The sequence below is a fragment of the Lissotriton vulgaris genome, chromosome 7 (assembly GCF_964263255.1).
Source record: "Lissotriton vulgaris chromosome 7, aLisVul1.2, whole genome shotgun sequence".
NCBI classification, from domain to species: domain Eukaryota; kingdom Metazoa; phylum Chordata; class Amphibia; order Caudata; family Salamandridae; genus Lissotriton; species Lissotriton vulgaris.
Window position 1 is genome coordinate 1,083,197,626 of NC_141695.1, and position 18,710 is coordinate 1,083,216,335.

Here is an 18,710-nt window from a genome sequence, read left to right on the forward strand (position 1 = left end):
CAGACCACCTGGTCGGCCCATCATTTCGGCTATTGACAGCTCGACAGAAAATGTGTCCAAATATTTCGACTTCTTTCTTCAAGATGCAGTTAAAACATTGTGCTCCTATGTGAAGGGCTCCTTTGATATCTTACGTAATGTGGAGCGGTTCCCTTGGGGACCCGATTTGTTGCTAATGACACTTGATGTCTCAGCGTTGTACACTTCTATAAGACATTGTGATGGACTGCAAGCCATGGAATACTATCTCAACAAACGCCCCACGAACTTGGCTATCCACAACAAGATGCTATTGAACATGACATAGATGTGCCTGGAACAGATTGTTTTCCTTTTTAACAATGCCATTTATCAACAGGTCAGGGGTGTGGCTATGGGGGCCTGCTTCTCCCCCAGCTACGCGTGCTTGCACATGGGGCTGTGGGAGGAGCGGGTCCTTCATGGCCAACACCTGGAGATTGCCACCAACAACATCTTACTTTATTTACGTTATATAGATGATTTATTTTTCATCTGGAGGGGCACCCGAGATAGTGCCATGGCATTTGTTGATGAATTGAATAAGAACAGTATTAATCTGAATTTTACATCTAACATCAGTTCCAGCTCACTATCTTTCTTGGATGTGGAGGTGTATGTTGATAACAATATTTTGGCAACCAAGCTGTATAGAAAGCCCACTGCGGGCAACACGGTTCAGCACACTGCCAGTTACCATCCAGCACATTTGATCCGGAGCATCCCTTATGGGGAGATGCTTTGGATCAGAAGAATCTGTAGTACAGATGCAGAATGTGCAGTAGCACAGGAAGAAAGTAGAAAACGTTTTCTGGCCAGAGGTTATTCTAACGAATGCCTCAGAAAAGCTATTAATCATACACTTTCCATTACCAGGCAGGAGGCTATGCTTCCTAAGGAGAAGGTGGGTGTAGTCGAGGGTCAGGTTCCTAATGTACAATCATGTATTATATTAACTTATAATCGCCAACATGGAGAATTGGGAAAAATTCTATATAAGAATTGGAACCTGGTAAAAAGCGACCCAGTCATTGGACATAAAGTAGCCAGCAAACTGTTGCTCACTTTCCGTATATCACCTTCCATGGCAAGGGCTCTTGTCAGGAACACTCTGGAACCACAACTTTCTACCACCGGGTTATCCCTCAGTACGGGCTTTAAAACCTGTCCCCAATGTAAGGCTTGCCTCTATGGTATCAATAGGACGCATTACAGCAGCCCCTTTAGACAGGAACCAACTGCAATTACCAAAAGGCTAACATGCAGGATGGACTACGCGGTATATGTTTTGGAGTGTCCGTGTGGGTTGAGGTAAGTTGGCAGCACCCGACTGCCCGCCCACAAACGGATACTCCAACACATACGGGCGATTGTGGGACACGATCAGGCTTACCCGGTTGCCAGGCACTTTGAATTGAAACACTCAGCTCCAATACTATGTCATCGACACAGTGGCAGCATCTAGGAGAGGAGGGGACCGTGAGGCCAAACTCCGTCTCCTAGAGACAAGGGGCCTTATTTATGAAGGTCTTGCGCTGCCGGTGCGTCACTTTTAACATGGGAATAAGTGACACACCGGTGGCGCAAGGCTTTCATAAATGAGGCCCAAGATATTTATTGGAGCTGAATACGAAGAATCCAGATGGATTAAATGACTGGGAGGATCTGTATACATGTATTTAAAATTCATCAAAATAGTAAATGCCTGTCTGGGTAAGCTCTCGCAGTAGTAGGATTCCATTTTTTGTATTTATAAATAGTGGTTAAGCTAGGTTTGGTTACTCATGAAATAATTGCTCTAATTATCTGTTTGTCTTGTATATTATTAGTACACTTTTTCACATTATTTTTTCTTGCACTTTGCACATCGCACTTGGCACTTTAACCAGTTAGGGAGACAAGAATTAGTAATAGGGCCACTTGGCCTGAATTCAAATGTAAAACAACTGTGACAGTGGTGTCTTGCAGTCAGAACATGATGCAAAAAATTTAACATGGATAATGTAACTGTGAAGCAGCTTTATGTAATGGGACCCATAAATGTAAGAGAGGTCAGGTCATGAAAATGAATTGTTGGTTTGACCACATATATAATAATGTGTAGGCAGGAATGCAAGCTTTTATTTGACAATAGCCATTAAGGCTTTTAACAATCTCCCACACATTGCTCTTTTATGGATATAATAATGATGCTTTATATTCACTGTGTCCCATTTTTGCTGCTATAGGGCTTACTTACGTATGATATAATATTTATTTATTTATTTGCGTAGTTTGCACAGTATTTTGTCTATGTTTACTGCTTACTGCCATGCACTGTCACTTTAAAAGTCTGCCTTCCTGGTTAGCAGTATGTCATGTGATCAAGCTTCTTCCCAAGGCGAAACGCGTCATGGCGGACGCGCTGGCATTAATGAAATAAAATAAAAAAGCACTTTATGCAATAGCTATTGAAGGGTCTGCTCTTCGTCATTGTGTGGAACTGACAGCGCGAGCTGGGTGATGATCTTCAGGAGATATATATATATATATATATATATATATATATATATATATATATCTCCAAAGAAACAGGTTTGCCCATGTGAAAACGCCAACACGCAGGGAAGTTTGATTCCATACTTTAATGTGGACTACAGGCATATCATGCTCTCTCCTTCAGTTCATGCAAAGGCCAAACATGTTTCGGGCAGCACTCTGCCCTTGATCACTGGCTGAAGCACGAGTCCCGGCAGCTTAAACAAATGATTTAAATACTCAAGACCCGCCCCAGTGGGCGTGTGTCGCTTTGCCTTATGGTCTTGGAAGTTCATCACTGTAAGCCACAGTGGGTGCTGTTGTGTTCATGCGCTAATTAAAAGTTTCTTACCCAAGTGGGTTACCTCTGGGGAAAACGATGAATTGTGCTGCAATTACCAAGTTCCACATTGGCAGCCTTCCTTGTTCTTTTCTTCCCCAGAACTCCGGGAGCAGCAGGTCCGCTTTCATGCGGCAGGGCGTTTTCGCGGCGAGGCGTGCCGCTATAACCCAAAGAAACAGGTTTGCCCATGTGAAAATGTATTGCGCTGCTGAGACGAAATTGCCCAAGAACAAGTGTTTGACAGCACGAAACGCGTCGGTGATTTGAACATTTTATGCATTGTGTCAAGCCAGCTGCACTGCTACTTCCAGAATAAACGAAATAATTCCTACCTTTGTGTGGCTTTTCCAAGGGGGCAACTCTTGTTTTGAATTGATTTATGTCTGGTCCGGCCGTGGAAAAGCCCCGCTGCCTGAAATGCGGTCCTGATGTTTTGAATGGATAAACATCGAGTATGGAAAGGAGGTCGTTTTTGGAAAGTGTCAAGAAGTAGTACAGCGTGAGTTGGACACTTTTCATACCCACTGGGGTGTTTTAAGAGTCTTAAGAGTGGCAACGCAATTCAACTCACTGGAGAAAGAAGTGTTTTACTACAGATACCAGAAGGCTCTGCGAGGAGCCGACGCCCACATGGGCGGGGTATCAAGACTTGATAAGTATGCACTAAGGGCCAGATGTAGGTAAATCACATTTACCGATTTTGAAATACCGAATTTTACCGATTCGGTATTTCAAAATCGGTAAATGTGATGTAGGTACCAACATCTGGATTAGTTACCGATTCCTTAAGAATTCGGTAAATACCGAATCGGTATTTGCTATTGAATCCTATGGGCCTTGAAGCCCATAGGATTCAATTCAAATACCGATTCGGTATTTACCGAATCGGTAAATACCAAATGTTGCAAGGGTGCAGGGGGTGTCACTTTGACACCCTCTAGCACCCCCAAAACGGGCATGTGTGCAATGTGGCACACAGACATGCCCTAAGGGCACGTCTGTCTGTCACATGGCACATGTGTACATGCACAGATGTGCATGTACACAGGAATCGGTATTTTACCATGGATTTGTATTCCATGGTAAAATACCGATTCTGAAAGCCATGTGCCAATGGAATATTGGCTACCCACATTGCATTTTCGGTAATTTTACTGAATCGGTAAATATTACCGAATCGGTAAATTTACCGATTCGGTAATAATAACGATTCGGTAAAATTACCGAATATATGCCCCTACATCTCCATAGCCCTTTACCGATCGGAAACGGCCGAAAATCGGTATTTTCGGCCGATTCCGATCGGTAAAGGGCTACCTACATCTGGCCCTAAATGTATTGCGCTGCTGAGACGAACTTGCCCAAGAAGAAGTGCTTCACAGCACGAAACGCGTCGGCGAATTTAACATTTTATGCATTGTGTCAAGCCAGCTGCACTGCTACTTCCAGAATAAACTAAATAATTCCTACCTTTGTGTGGCTTTTCCGAGGGGGCAACTCTTGTTTTGAATGCCCGAAACAGTCTCTTGGAAAATGTCAGCAGGTATATCGATTTTTTCCTGCAAGAGCATGTCAGGAATCTGCCGTCCTTCATCCTGGACACAGGAGACCTTTTGAAAAAACTGGCAGGTTTTGAGTGGAAACCGAGTTATCTCCTGGTGTACTTGGATGAAACCGCTCTCTATACAAGTATTCATCATAGAGACGGTATAAGGGCCACACAACACTTTCTAAATAAGAGACCAACAAGATACAGTGAACATACCAAGATGATTGTTGACATGATCTCCATGTGTTTGAACAATAATGTCTTTCTATTCTCAAACCAACTGTCGATGCAAACCAGAGGTGTGGCCATGGGGGCCTGCTTCTCCTCTAGTTATGCCTGCTTACATATGGGCTATTGGGAGGAGCAGGTCCTCATGTCTATCCACAGTACCATCATGAACTCACAGGTGAAGTGTTGGCTCAGGTGTATTGATGACCTGTTTGTGATATGGGATGGCTCTACAAGTGATGTGACTCTGTTTATTGAATAACTGAATAATAATTACCTGAATCTTCAATTTACCAGTACTATCAGTGCACAATCAGTGGTGTTTTTAGATGTGGAAATTGTAGTTGAGGACAACGAACTACAGACAAGGCTATACAGAAAGCCTACGGCTGGTAATACAGTATTACATGCTACCAGCCACCACCCAATCCATCTAATAAGGAGCATCCCCTACGGGGAAATGCTCCGTATCCGGCGAATATGCGGCAACGAAACTGGTTGCCTTAAGGCTCAAAATGAAAGTACGACTAGATTCCTAGCTAGAGGCTATAACAAGGCCACTGTTGATGAAGCCATCTCTAGAGCCAACAGGCAGGAAAGAATGAAGCCCTTGTGTCCAGTGGTGGATGGTGTTAGAATGTCTAAACTTAAAGCAGCCAATGAAACACGTTTAATCATTGGGTACAGTAATCAACACAAATCCATCCGTAGGATAGTTAAAGAAAATTGGTCATTAATAACCAGTGACCAGTGACCCAGTGGGTAACACAGTCACCAAAACACCTAGCATAACATACAGAAAAGCTAGATCTATACAGGATAGCTTGGTCTCAAGTAGCCCCGAAGTAGTCACGGCTCGTGGCTAGGAGGAAGTAAGGGATTTCTGCGGTGTGCTTCCTGCGAAGCTTGTAAAAATGGTAGCAGTAGATCAGAATTTATGACACCACTATCTCCACAACCGATCAAAATCAGAGAGAAACTAAATTGCAGGTCAGAATTTGCAGTATATGTTCTAGAATGTCCTTGCGGTTTAAGGTACGTAGGGAGCACAAGACCACAAGTGCACAAAAGAATTCTGCAGCATTTAAGAGCGATAACGAATGCAGACCCCACGTATCCTGTAGCCAGGCATTTTGAGAAACATCATGGGAAAAATCCCACTGGGCTAGTCTATTTTGTAATAGATTGTGTGCCAACCCAGAGAAGGGGTGGTGATAGAGAAACACTATTACGCAAACTAGAAACCAGATATATCATCATGCTTGACACCAAGATGCCGAACGGGCTTAACAACAGTGAGGACTGTTATACTTACCTGTAATGTAGTTTCTATTGATAATCAATATCCGTATCCAATATCCAATAATGCCTTTGTATTTGAAGCTATATCTAGACTACTCTTGACCTTCGCATGTGGTTTTAAAGAAACCTTTTTTGAAACATGAGATATTTTGTCTATTTCCTTAAATTTATGCACACACATTTTTTATACACTTTGGTAGCACAGTGATTTTACTATTGCGTATATTTGCACATACAGCAGAGTTTGCACAATTAATAGGAGCAGCCCACATGGGCAAAATTTTGTGTTCACAGGTTGTAACCTTGGTAAATGTGAAGTTGCTTGCTTTGCACATAGAAACCCCTGTATTTACATTCATTATACAGTGGTTTTAGTTGCATTAAGTGATACTGTGACTCCCTAATATTTATTAAGACATCGGTACAGATTGGTAATATTTATGTGTTTTAAAACATTCATATTATTTATGTTTTATTATGGTTGGTCTGTATCTATTGTCTACTAGTCTCCTTTGTGCGACATCTTTTACTCTGACTTTGGCTTTAGGAGGTTGTTTTATTTGTATTTTACAGTTGTAAATACTTTTAACAATCCATTTTTGCCATTTTGCACAGTATGTCTTTTGCATTTATGCAGAAATTGTCATAGTATGTTTACTATGTTTACTACGCAATAAGCACTCTTGCACTTTAAAAATGGGTGGCCAGCCCCAATGACTGTGTCATGTGATCAAGGCTTTTGAGAGCCGAAACGCGTCATGGCTGACTGGTGTTGGGCAATAAAATAACTTCACCAAGAATTTTGGGTCTCGCTTCTTCCTTTTGCACGGCAGGATTGGCTGTGTTCAGACAACTACATACTGCATATATATATATATATATATATACACACACACATTATTTAACAGGTTTTCCCCCCTTTTTTAATACATTTTTCACATAGATCAATAATTTCATATTTCTATGTATCAATTCAATTTAGTGCTCTTCACTGGACCCCTATATTCATACTATCAATTCAATTCACATCAATAAATACACATTCACACCCAAACAAACCATTCAAACTAGCAATAAACCCAAAAGCACATACACATCCTGGTCAGAAGGGGACATAGATATTATGAATCTCCATGACCATGTTGTGGGTTAAGCGCATACAACACGTTTCGGTGGGATATGTCTGATGTAAACCACCTTCTTCAGGAGCTTCCCAAATCGTTTGTCTTTCACCTATTGGTAGGGGTACAGCTCTTGATGCTACAAGAAATATTCTCAATTGGTTGCCACTTTAAAGAATGACCAACTATTGATTAATCTTCTGGGTCAATGTTGATGGCTCCCTATAAGATCCGGTTCTGTATATCTTGTGTAGACCAAGTCAATCCTCTCTATTTATTCCCCCAGAATCTTTTCTTCTTATCATTTCACATAAACGTCAACACTTATAAGTGGGCGTTAATACCTGTTCTACGTTATGATGCTGCCACACATAGCCTTCATATAAGACTGACAGTATTGTAATATAATATATTCCTACGTTGTATCTAGTGTGGGTGTTCTCAGGCTACCAAGATGGAGTCCATCTCGGATTGCAATTTTAGGTGTAGCACGAGTGATCCTGGCTGGTAAGGCGGCAAACAGCCTCTTGGTCTCTCACTCAGGGATCTGTCTACATGTTTCACGCCTATACATTGGTCTGAAGGATCTGTGGTGCTTCGTTAGGACATCAACATATATAATGAACTCTCACACACAATAATGGTGCCCCTAAATTGCAACCTTCTGTCTATGTGGTTCAGGCTCCACCCTAAAAATGGCTTGGTTTGTACCACATCAGGTGATGCGGAAGTGCCGCGTTTGTGCGTGACCTCGGTTTTGGTGTGCAGGCCTTGCGTCTGCACCTACCCTTCAGCATCCGCGTCCCTTCAATTGGGACCAATTGCAGGGACGCTGATGCTGAAGGGTAGGTTGGACCCTAAACCATATAGACAGTAGGTTGCACTTTAGGGGCACCATTATTGTGTGTGAGTCCATTACTATTCTTCACTTAGTGAAAGTGAAATACCTTCAGAGGTAATAAATGCACGTTTCCGACTGATGACTTGTCATAGGACAATAGCGAATAAATAAGGTGAGAATATAATTAATCCAATTGTGTGGCATTTACCTCACATTGTATAAGGCGCATGTACTGATGTGGAATATTATACTGTAAAGTAATTAATGGTCTCAATGTTTCTGTGACTCCGATCACACTATGTACCTTTTTTTATTTCAATAAAAATTTTTTTTAAAAATAATAATAATACCTTGTATTATTCAGAGCGTCAATCATCCTGCCGTTTCTGAGTTCTTCAAATAGTATTAATTAAAATAAAAAGTGCCCCTGAAAGTGCCCTCATTTTCCTAACTCGGGTTTATATTGCGATTGTATGCAGAGATCACACACTCAGACACCCAGACACCACAGGTGTTCGGAACTGAGTTATCCGAAATGGTGAAAACGGTGTTGTCGGAGGTTTAATCTGTCTAAAGTGTGAGTTTGGTAAGAGGAGGAGTTCATGGAGGCTGGAGAAAATCTGAACAATGTGCTAATACAGCCTTCAAGGAAACGCGAGTAGGCAAGTGTGAAGCGGCCGACCAATGGCGAGGAGGCCGCGGGGTGCCAAAGCGGCGCCCGCAGGCAGGTGCCAAGTACTCCGAGAGGTGCGCGCCGGAGGCCGCAGATAAGTGCGTGTGTGCACAGGCAGATAGTGCTCATGCTAATGAGCCGCGGCTCGGCCGGGGGAGTGCGAGCCCCGCTCCTCGGGTGATTTATCGCCTGCCTCTCCTGTCTGCGGGCACAATGAGAGCCCCGGCCGGCGCCCTGGAGGACGGCAGCGGAGCCCAGCATCCCCGAGAGACCGCTGGAGGCGGCGGCAACATGAGTGCGGAGGACGCGTCTCATGGCACCGGGGACAGCGGGCAGGAGCGAGGCCGCCCACCGAGCCCCCTCTGCCCGGGCTCAGATCCCCCCGCCGGGCACCTGCTGCTGGAGGAGGAGCGCTTCAGGGTGGACAGGAAGATGCTCGAGACGATGCTGCAAAGTAAGTTAATGTTCGTGCTTCACTGTGTTTAAAGTGCCTAGACTGCCCCGGATCAGTTCTCATCCAAAGCGCCTGTGCTGCTTATCTGAGCATTGACTGCTCTGTGTGGTTTAGAAAAGGCGAGGCTACACCCCCCCCCCCCCCCCTCGCCAAATGTGTGCCTCAACGGAAAACACCAGCAGCCGGGATCGGCATATCTAAAGGACCCAAACCTGCACGGCGCCTGGAATCCAGCGCTCCCCCTAACACCGGCGCTATCGTTGAACCCGTTCCTGGTTTCATCATCAACTGCACAGTGCTAACTCTGCTCCTCAGCTTCACTCAGCACTGCTTAAACTGTTACACTGCGCGTCCCCGCGGCTTTCACACCACACAGGGGTCTGGGTCCTATGCTGCACATCACGGGGCTTTTACTAACATGGCCGTAGTGCACCCTGGCATAGGCACTACCAGAAAGCTCCTGCACCCTCAAGTGTTCGCAGGAGTATCCGACATGCGCCACACCAACATCTTCTGTAGTCGACTTTTTCCGTCGCATGTCGAACTCCACTACAGCCCCCTCACCGCCTACCGCGTTACCCCTGCGAGCCGCCACTCATAAACCCACCAGTGGATCATTCACTAACTTTTTCGAGAAACCATGTAAGGGCACTATGTTGGAACAAGAGTGATCTATGCAACGAATGCTGAGGGAGCCTATGTGTAATCATGAAGTCCTACTCTATCTAGTGTGACTTATACATTTAGCAGGTTCATCTGCGATCACTCATTTACAAGAAACCATCGTTTTAGGCGGTGGCAAGAAACGACAATAGTGCAAGGTGAAACCGCAGATGACTCTGGGAGCAATGGTTGGGCTGACAATACGTGCGCATATAAGTTGATTCATTCAATTTGTTAAGGGGGGCGGCAGTATTTACAATGCTGAATTATTTCTCAACACATCTGCAAGGTTCAAGAGATGTTGCTTTGATTTGAAAACCTGGCGTCTGGTGCACATTTCTCTCCATGGCACAGGTCCGGTCTACCTTTCAAAATGATTCACCCCATATTGCCTAGCGTTGGCCTCCCTTCAACAATCTCATTTTACACCCATTTCAATAAAAATTGTTTGGAGGAAAATCTCTGCAGCGCCAAGCTGACCTCATATGGAGCTCCCTCCCAGGATGACATTGACACAATTTTAATAGCAGCTCTTTTCAAAAGGATCTGAGCACCCTCCTTCTGCTCCAAGCTTTTAATCCTGAATGACTCTGTCACCCCACATGTCACCCCCCCCCCCGTTTCTGTAGGTACCCAGTACTCTTTTGTATCCTTAACAATATATAAAAATGTTCAAAAACATAGATAAAGTAGATGGAGAGTCATAGTATTTTGTAGACTCACAAGCGATCCTTAACTTTTGATTTTTCCACAATTTGGCTAAACTTTGACCAGAGGAAAGTTGTATTTTCAGATTCTGTTTTGCAAATTGTAAATTAGTGTTAGTACAGCAATGAATAAATTCGGTTTGCCACTCATCAATTTGTTTATACAAATATACTCGTATAAGATATTACGAGATCCCAATTAATACTTCATAGGCCAGCTAAAACTATACCTTTTCTTTTATGGATCAAAGTATACAAAAGAGTGATGGGTGAAATGCTTGAATTAATCTCAGCCACTGGTAATTACTCCGACCCTATCCCAATCCATTGTTATTTTACACACCATGCCACCTCAGTTTGGCACCAGCATATGCAAACCTGTCTTGACCCTGCTCCAATAGTAGGGTGACCACAAGTTTAAAGCCACAACAGGGATATTTCTAGGAAATAGAAGAAGGACTACACTTTTACTTCAAGCGAGGGGACAGAATGACATCACTCCTCAACAGAAAATTACAGATTAGGACGTTAGAACATACAGAAAAAGTATTTTTTGAAACCCAGTAGATTGCCTGATAATTACATTGTTTTACTGAAACAACTGATAACTTTCCCTTTTTTCGAAAACATTAAAAAGAACCTCCTGCCGTTTTAAATCGACCATCTCTAAAAAACGGGACAGGAGCCACATTCCCAGAAATCTGCTGGGACAGCTGGTGAAAACCGAGGTTCAGTGACTAAATATCGAGGTACAGATTATCGACTGCCCAAAATATTGACTCGAAAATATCGAGGGACAGAATATAGGATCCCTATCTACAGACAGGTAAATACTAAAATATTGAGTACAAAATATCGATAGTTAAAATATAGTTAGCTAAAATATCGAGTTTTAGAAAATGTATTAAACATAATATAAAAGTAATTAAATAATAAACACAATTAAATAAAACATAGTTAAAATAAAGTAAAAAAGCTTAAAATGTAAAAATAATAAATATAATATAAAACATTTTGAAAACATATATTTACTTAATAATATTATAAAATAATTATTAATCTCAATTATAAAATATTTAAAACATTATTACAAATATATTTACATATATATAAATAAACCTATTATCTAAATATACAAATAAATATAATAATTTAAATAATTAAAGTAATACTTTTTATGGTAATTAATAATTTACACTGCATTAAGGGGTCGTTTCCGATTCGGGAAACAAATCCGTATGGCGATTCGAATTGGTAGCCGTTTCCGTACGAATCGTACAAATCCGTCCGAATCGCGTATTACGATCCGTAGTAAAAAAAAAATGTCTGAATCATTGCGAACCGTACGAAAAGCAAGGGAAAATCCGTACGATACGGACCCTGAAAGTTAATCGTACGAATCGTAAAGATGCAGTACGACCCGACAAGTACGATCCGGACCGGGGAATGAGTACGCGATTCGTGTGGTAAACGTCGCATATGAGCAATTCGTACAGAGAGCCACACAATCACATAGGGTACGGTTCGTACACCCCATGATCGTAGGGGTACGGTTCGTACACCTATGATCATGGGGTACGGTTCGTACACCCCATGATTTTAGGGGTACGGTTCGTACACCCCATGATCGTAGGTGTACGAACCCTACCCCTAAGATCATGGGGTGTACGAACCGTACCGGGGGTCTGTTTTGTACGCACTTCGAGTCGAATTCTGCTTTTCGGGACATTTTGAGATCTCGTAAAAAAAAGAGTTGTACGGTATGTTGACTGGACGAATCGTACTTGCTGGGTCGGAAAATGATGCTTCGATCTGTACGGACATCGCGTACTGTGCGTTCCGAATGCGATTCATACGGATTATTGAGTCGTACGGGCTTTGGTACGATTCGGACGGAGAACTGCTTTGGGTACGCATCGTACGTACGGGTACGTTTGAGGATACGATTGGTACGGGAAAAAGGCCCCGTACAGCTATTCGTACAGGATTTTACCGAATCAGAATCGGCCCCTAAATATAACAAAATTAAAAACATTACATAGCTAAGGGAATACAATTAGTATTCACACTCCAACAATTGCAAAAGTAAAGAATTTGTTGGATAGTGGGAGGGTAAAAATTAGTATTCCCACTCCAGTGAGTGCGACCGTAGGTAAAGTGTTGGATAGCGTAGGGGTAAAAATTAGTATTCCCACTCCAGTGAGTGCAACAGTAGGGAAAGCGTTGGATAGTGTACGGGTAAATATTACTATTCCCACTCCAGTGAGTGCAACAAGAGGGAAAGCGTTGGATAGCGTAGGGATAAAAATTACTATTCCCCCTCCAGAGAGTTCAACAGGAGGGAAAACATTGGATAGCGGGAGGGTAAAAATGACTATTCCCACTCCAGAGAGTGCAACAGTAGGGAAAGCGTTCGATAGCGTTGGGGTAAAAATTACTATTCCCACTCCAGTGAGTGAAACTGTAGGAAAAGCGTTGGATAGCGGGAGGGTAAAAATTACTATTCCCACTCCAGTGAGTGCAACAGTAGGGAAAGCGTTGGATAGCGTAGGGGTAAAAATACTATTCCTACTCCAGTGAGTGCAACAGTAGGGAAAGCGTTGGATAGCGTAGGGGTAAAAATTACTATTCCCACTCCAGAGAGTGCATCAGTAGTAAAAGTAATGATTTAATATTTACATAAGAATAAATGAATCATCAATACCAATAAAAAACTCCAAATAATAAATTAATACAATTAACATAATTATCAATTATTCAATAATAAAAATGTAATTACCAATTAATAAAAAAATAATTACCAATTAATAATTAATTAGCAATACATTAATTATCAATACAAATACATTAAAATAAATATTTACGTAATTACAATTAAATTACTTCCCACCTTATTCCCCTATAAACCCACAACCCGCTCCAAATAATAAATTAATACAATTAACATAATTATCAATTAATCAATTACTAAAAATTAATTAGCAAATAATAAAAAAGAATTACACAATAATAATTAACAATAAATTAATTATCAATACATATAAATAAAAATAAATATTTACCTAATTACAATTAAATTACTTCCCACCCTATTCCCCTATAAATCCACAACCCGCTACAGAACTAAAACGCAAAATTTAATTACAAATAATTAATAATTCATAAAAATTAATATTCAATTTACTATAATTAAATTACTTCGCACCCTATTCCCTTATAAACATGACAGCCTTACCCAGAGAGGTCAGATAAGAAGCTGCTGCACCTGGTTTCCTTAATGTAATATACTAAAGCTCTTGACATTTTATTCTTGCACCAACCACATACCCACATGCTCCATTTTGGAACAGATCTGTTTGCCATAGTCTTACTTCTTAAAACTATTTGAACATATGCTTTCTGAAGCAGCTAGCACAGCATCATCGTATGCAGGACCCAAGTAATGCTGTGGAGACACTTTGAGCAGGTGGAAGCCAGTCTTCCCTCATAGACGCTTTCATGAGAATAGCAGAACCTATTACTCTTCTATGTAATCTTAATTCTCAGATTAGGCCTCAGCAGAAGTTTATGATCAATCACATCCCAAGCGAGCAACAGGTCATGCTGCAGTGAGCAGAATCATTCCTGCTGTTTCTTCGCTATCCCTATAGACGATATATCTTACCTAACAAAAGGCAGAGATATTTGAGAATCTTGTCCAAACCTGATTGAAGGTCCACTAGAAAGTTCCCCTTTTCCACAAGACGTTTTAGCTTTCCAATCACTATCCACTATCTTTATGTAGTGCATATTTTTGGAAAGGGTGCGACTTTAGGCTTGAACTTTATGCCGGTACTCAAGACTAGATTGATTTGAAGCATACTCCTACCCGTAGAAATTTTAGGCTGAAATCACAGACAGCAAATATCTGCTTTACGGAATGCACACTGAATAAATACGGGGAAATATTCCTTACTTAAAACTATCACATTGGCTTATGGCATGCCATTGACATATGTGCCCTGAAGAAGTCCTAATGTTTCGGGACAAAACACACTGGCTGTGTCCTTGTCCATATTTTAAAGTTGAAGCAATAATTAAAGAAAGAACATCCTTACAATATGCTTAGCGTGATGCTTGTACTCATTGATTGAAGCTCTGTGTAACTCCATTTTAGACTCTCTTTGTGATATTCGGCCATCTTTTCGTTTTTCAGAAGAATTTTCGGTCAAATAGTAGTATAAGAGTGCTTCTCCCTCTTGTCGTGATAACTATCCAGGGATTGTAAGACGAAGTTGATATTGTATAAGTGTAAAAGGCCTGTATTTTCGGGTGTGTGGTTTGTAAAGCGCTGTTAATCACCCTTTAGTGGCCTCAGGGACCCCTCAAAGTTAACCTCACAGGTAAATCCCTGAGCTGGTCAGGGTCTCCTTTAGTCTGACTGTGGCGCTTCTGAAGAGACACCACTTGCACCTCCTCACAGCCCCAGGAGACTGAAGGCATTAGAAATGGAATACAAGGGTCAGTCAAAAATGTCAACTTCAGGAACAGCTTAGGAAGTACCTGAGTCAAGATTCTTCTTACATTTCTCAAAGACTTCTTGTTAGCTGTCCTTCTGTTCTTAAATCTAAAACCTAAGACTACTATTAAACAGGTAAAAGCTCTACTAATGAACTATGCTTAAAAAGTAAACACACAGCGCCTTAATTTGGAGGATTCACATTAAAAAGTGCTGGTGTTTACAAATATTAGATTGTGCCGAGCACCTGAAAACACGGGCACAAATTAAACACTGCCTCCAACTTCCCATAATTCTGTGGAATCCTCCTGTGAGTGGAGTAGTATGGCCAGGTATTATGCTGAATCCCGACCACCCTAAGACTTGCCCCCTTTACCTGTTTACCCGGGGGGCCAATTTTAGGTCCCACAATACCCGCCTTCCCCAAGGCATCCGTAACGGAAAGTCTTCACACATTAACTTGGATTAGCGGTCGGAAACCCCAGCCGTATTTTATTACAACAATAACAAACATTAAATTCTTATATTTACATTATTTACAAAAATACAGAGAAAAGTCCAATCATTAGCTAGGGCGGTCAACCTCAAATCTGGGGAACTGGGTTCGAGTCTTGGCAATGACGCTGAACATCCTGTGATTCTGGGCAAATCACTTAATCTCCCCGTGCCTAACAAAAATGAATGTGTCTTTATGTAATGCAACTGGTGCTCTGTACAGTGCTCTGATACCCGATTAGTTGGCGCTATATAAAACAAAAAATATATACATATATATAAAGTACACAGTACTCCATTGTTATGAACATTATTTCAGTTGGCTAACCTTAACATGTTTCTAATACATAGCCAATCCTGTCTTAGCTAAATGTCCAACAATCAATCCTTTTTTGCGTATCCCTTTTTGAGCCTATAAAAGGTCAGTGACTGGTCCAAAAGATCATACTAGGATCCAACCTCCTACCGGAGTATCTTGCGTAGGGGGCCCAGTTTGCCAGTGGTGTCCTCCCCGGGCACCACCTACACCCTTACGTTTAACTCCAAGGGGGCTGCGCTATCTTTCCTGCGCCACTGCTCATGTGCGGGGTTGGCCCAAGATGACTACCGGAAGCGGAACTCCTTCTCCTCTCGCACCCTTCCAGCCTACCGGCTGTAACTGCCCTCTGGAGTTCCAAGAGAGACAAAATGCCCCCTCCCCTAGTCGTCCTCATTTACCAATGGTGATGCCTACTAAGGACCGAAAAAATTATGCCCACCAATCATGATGACCTTACTGCCTGACCAAGGATACCACATAATATACTACTAAAAGACATTGTCCTGAAAAGAAAAATAGGTTAAAGGGAATCAACAATTGCACCACCGAAAACAGCAATGTATTAATCATCGACAATTTTTGAATTTCCTGTAAAACAAACCTTAGTTGCACAAAACACTTTAGTATGCTCTAGAAAAGCGTTGATGAGGAGCAGCAGCAGTGGTGGCAGTGGAGTGGCAATGGAAAAGACTATTCACCGCTCCACAGCCTCCTTTTATGCCCCCAACAGCAGGAACCGGCAAAATCCGGCTTGCCCGCTGTCGTTTTTCGTGACATGCGACCCCGAAGCAGTCAACTGCTTCTGGGTCGCCGCCCGCTAAGCCAATCGAAAGTGAGGGACAGGCCGAGCGCTGCACGTGTCACACATATGCGACGCGCAGCGCCCCCCCCCCCAAACGCTGGTACCGACAGAAACCGCCATACTCTGCGGCGGGCCCGAGTCCTGTACACTCCTTTCTATTTTGTGGTTTGGAGGAGCTCTAAACGAGCTGCTTGCAGCACAGTTGTGGTGTTCTCCAGGGCCGTTGAAATTATGCTACTCTGCAGTCACTGCATTTTCCGCATAATTATGGATTTTACAGACTTTAGTACAACAATGTTTCTAGATGAAATTGATTAAAAGATAAAAGTTACTAAAATTGTGCCTATTGCTGCACAGCGTAGTCCTCTTTGTAAAGACTGACTGGTCACATTTCAAATACTTATTGTTATATTTGGGTTTTAAATGGTACTAATGATGAGAAGCTTTTGCCCAGACAGTGTTAGTGTGGTAACAAAACAAAATAAATAACTAATACTATCAAACAATGTACTGCATTTCATTCCATTAGTTGGCTTTTTTGATGTATAATTTAGTCAATCATGCCACATAATTTGATCCTCGCTGTGCAGTGGCCCTGGCATTCAGGCTCTCATATAGAGGGCAAAGGAATACCTCTAGGAACTGTGAGAATAGAAAGGCAGAGTGAGATAGGTGAGTCTGTTAGGATATTAATAATGTTTGCAAAACAGGAGGTAAAGAGTTGGGGCGAGGGTGAGACAAGACACCAGGTACTCTCTAAAAAAAAGTATAAATAGAAAAAGGAGGGCAGAGAGAGGTGTGGGAGGGTGGCAGGATGCCATATATTTATGTATATGTGTCTATATATATATATGTGTATATACATAAATATATATATATATATATATATATATATATATATATATATATATCTATATATATATGTGTGTGTGTGTGTGTGTCTATAGTATATAGGACTACGAAGGCATGCAGATGGAGGAGGGGAGGGCAAGGAAGACATTTTGAGACTCTGCCACTCGCTTCGCCCATCCATCACCCCCATGCTGTCTTCGGCCCAACCCTCAGACATTTCTGCCCACCCCTAATATGTACCCCCCAACTCTTCTCTGACCCCCCTCTGCCCTTAACCTCTCTGTCCCCAGCATCCCATATCACATCTAACGTCCCTGCACCAGTCCTCCTGCCTGGCACCCCCATACCCGGCACCCCCACCTGCTGCCCCGCCCCACTTCCGCTTTGCCTGTCACTGTACCCCAACCACCCGCAGTCCCCCACTTCGGCTTTGCCCGTTACTGTACCCTAACCACCCGCTGCCCCCACCTCTGCTTTACCCGTCACCACCCTCTCCCACCGGCCCACCGCTATTCATGCTGTCACACTACTGCTCTACCCCACCGACTCACCCGTATGCTGCCTTCCCCCTCCCCCCCACCCTTTTACCTTAATTCTGCCTGCCCCCCCCAACTCTACCCTCTGCCCTGCCCACCCCCATACACGACCCTGGCTTCTCCCCACTCTGTCTTTGACACTACTCGTCCACCCTACTACCCTTCACCCCCAATTTGTCACACTATGCTTCCTTCCTTCCACCCCAGTGCACCCACCCTCATTCTGTCACATTACTCTAAAACTCCACTGCCCTCCACCCCTAATGCCAAATACTTCTTCCCTCCACTGCCCTCCACCCCTATTGCCAGATACCTCTTCCCTCCACTGCCCTCCACCCCTATTGCCGGATACCTCTTCCCTCCACTGCCCTTCACCCCATTCTTTCTCTGACACCTCTCTTGCACCCCCACTGCCATCACATCTATACTGCCAGTACCCGGCCCTCTTCTCGCCTCCTCTCCTCCCTCCTGGTGCCCCGGCTCCCGTGTCCAGCGGACCCTTCCCTTCTCTGCCCCCGCTTCTTCTGCACTCCCCTGTTTCCGCCTCTCCCTTGTGGCTTCCCTCCATCTGGGGTCCCCGGTTTCTGCCCCACAGATTCCTTCATGCATCCTGTGCCCTCTGTCCTTTTCTCCCTCCCCTGGATGTTACCCCCCCCCAGGTCTCCCCCACTGCTCCATGCCCCCCCTCCTCCCACACCCCCACGAGGACCGCCTGTAATGGCAGTGTTTTTGGCTTTATTTAGAAGTGATATAGATCATTAATCTTGCTCGCATCTAGTATAGGTATTCTTA

At 43.0% G+C, this 18,710-nt stretch overlaps 1 protein-coding gene across 1 annotated transcript in view; it reads left to right on the forward strand.

Moving 5' to 3' along the window:
* The first annotated feature begins 8,662 nt into the window (after positions 1-8,662).
* LOC147702954 (protein bicaudal C homolog 1-A-like) overlaps positions 8,663-18,710 on the forward strand; it is a 344,675-nt gene continuing 334,627 nt past the window's right edge. The window contains exon 1 of the mRNA XM_086931525.1: positions 8,663-9,046. Coding sequence (XP_086787651.1) covers positions 8,806-9,046 — 241 coding nt within the window. The 5' untranslated portion in view covers positions 8,663-8,805. The remainder of the gene's footprint in view (positions 9,047-18,710) is intronic.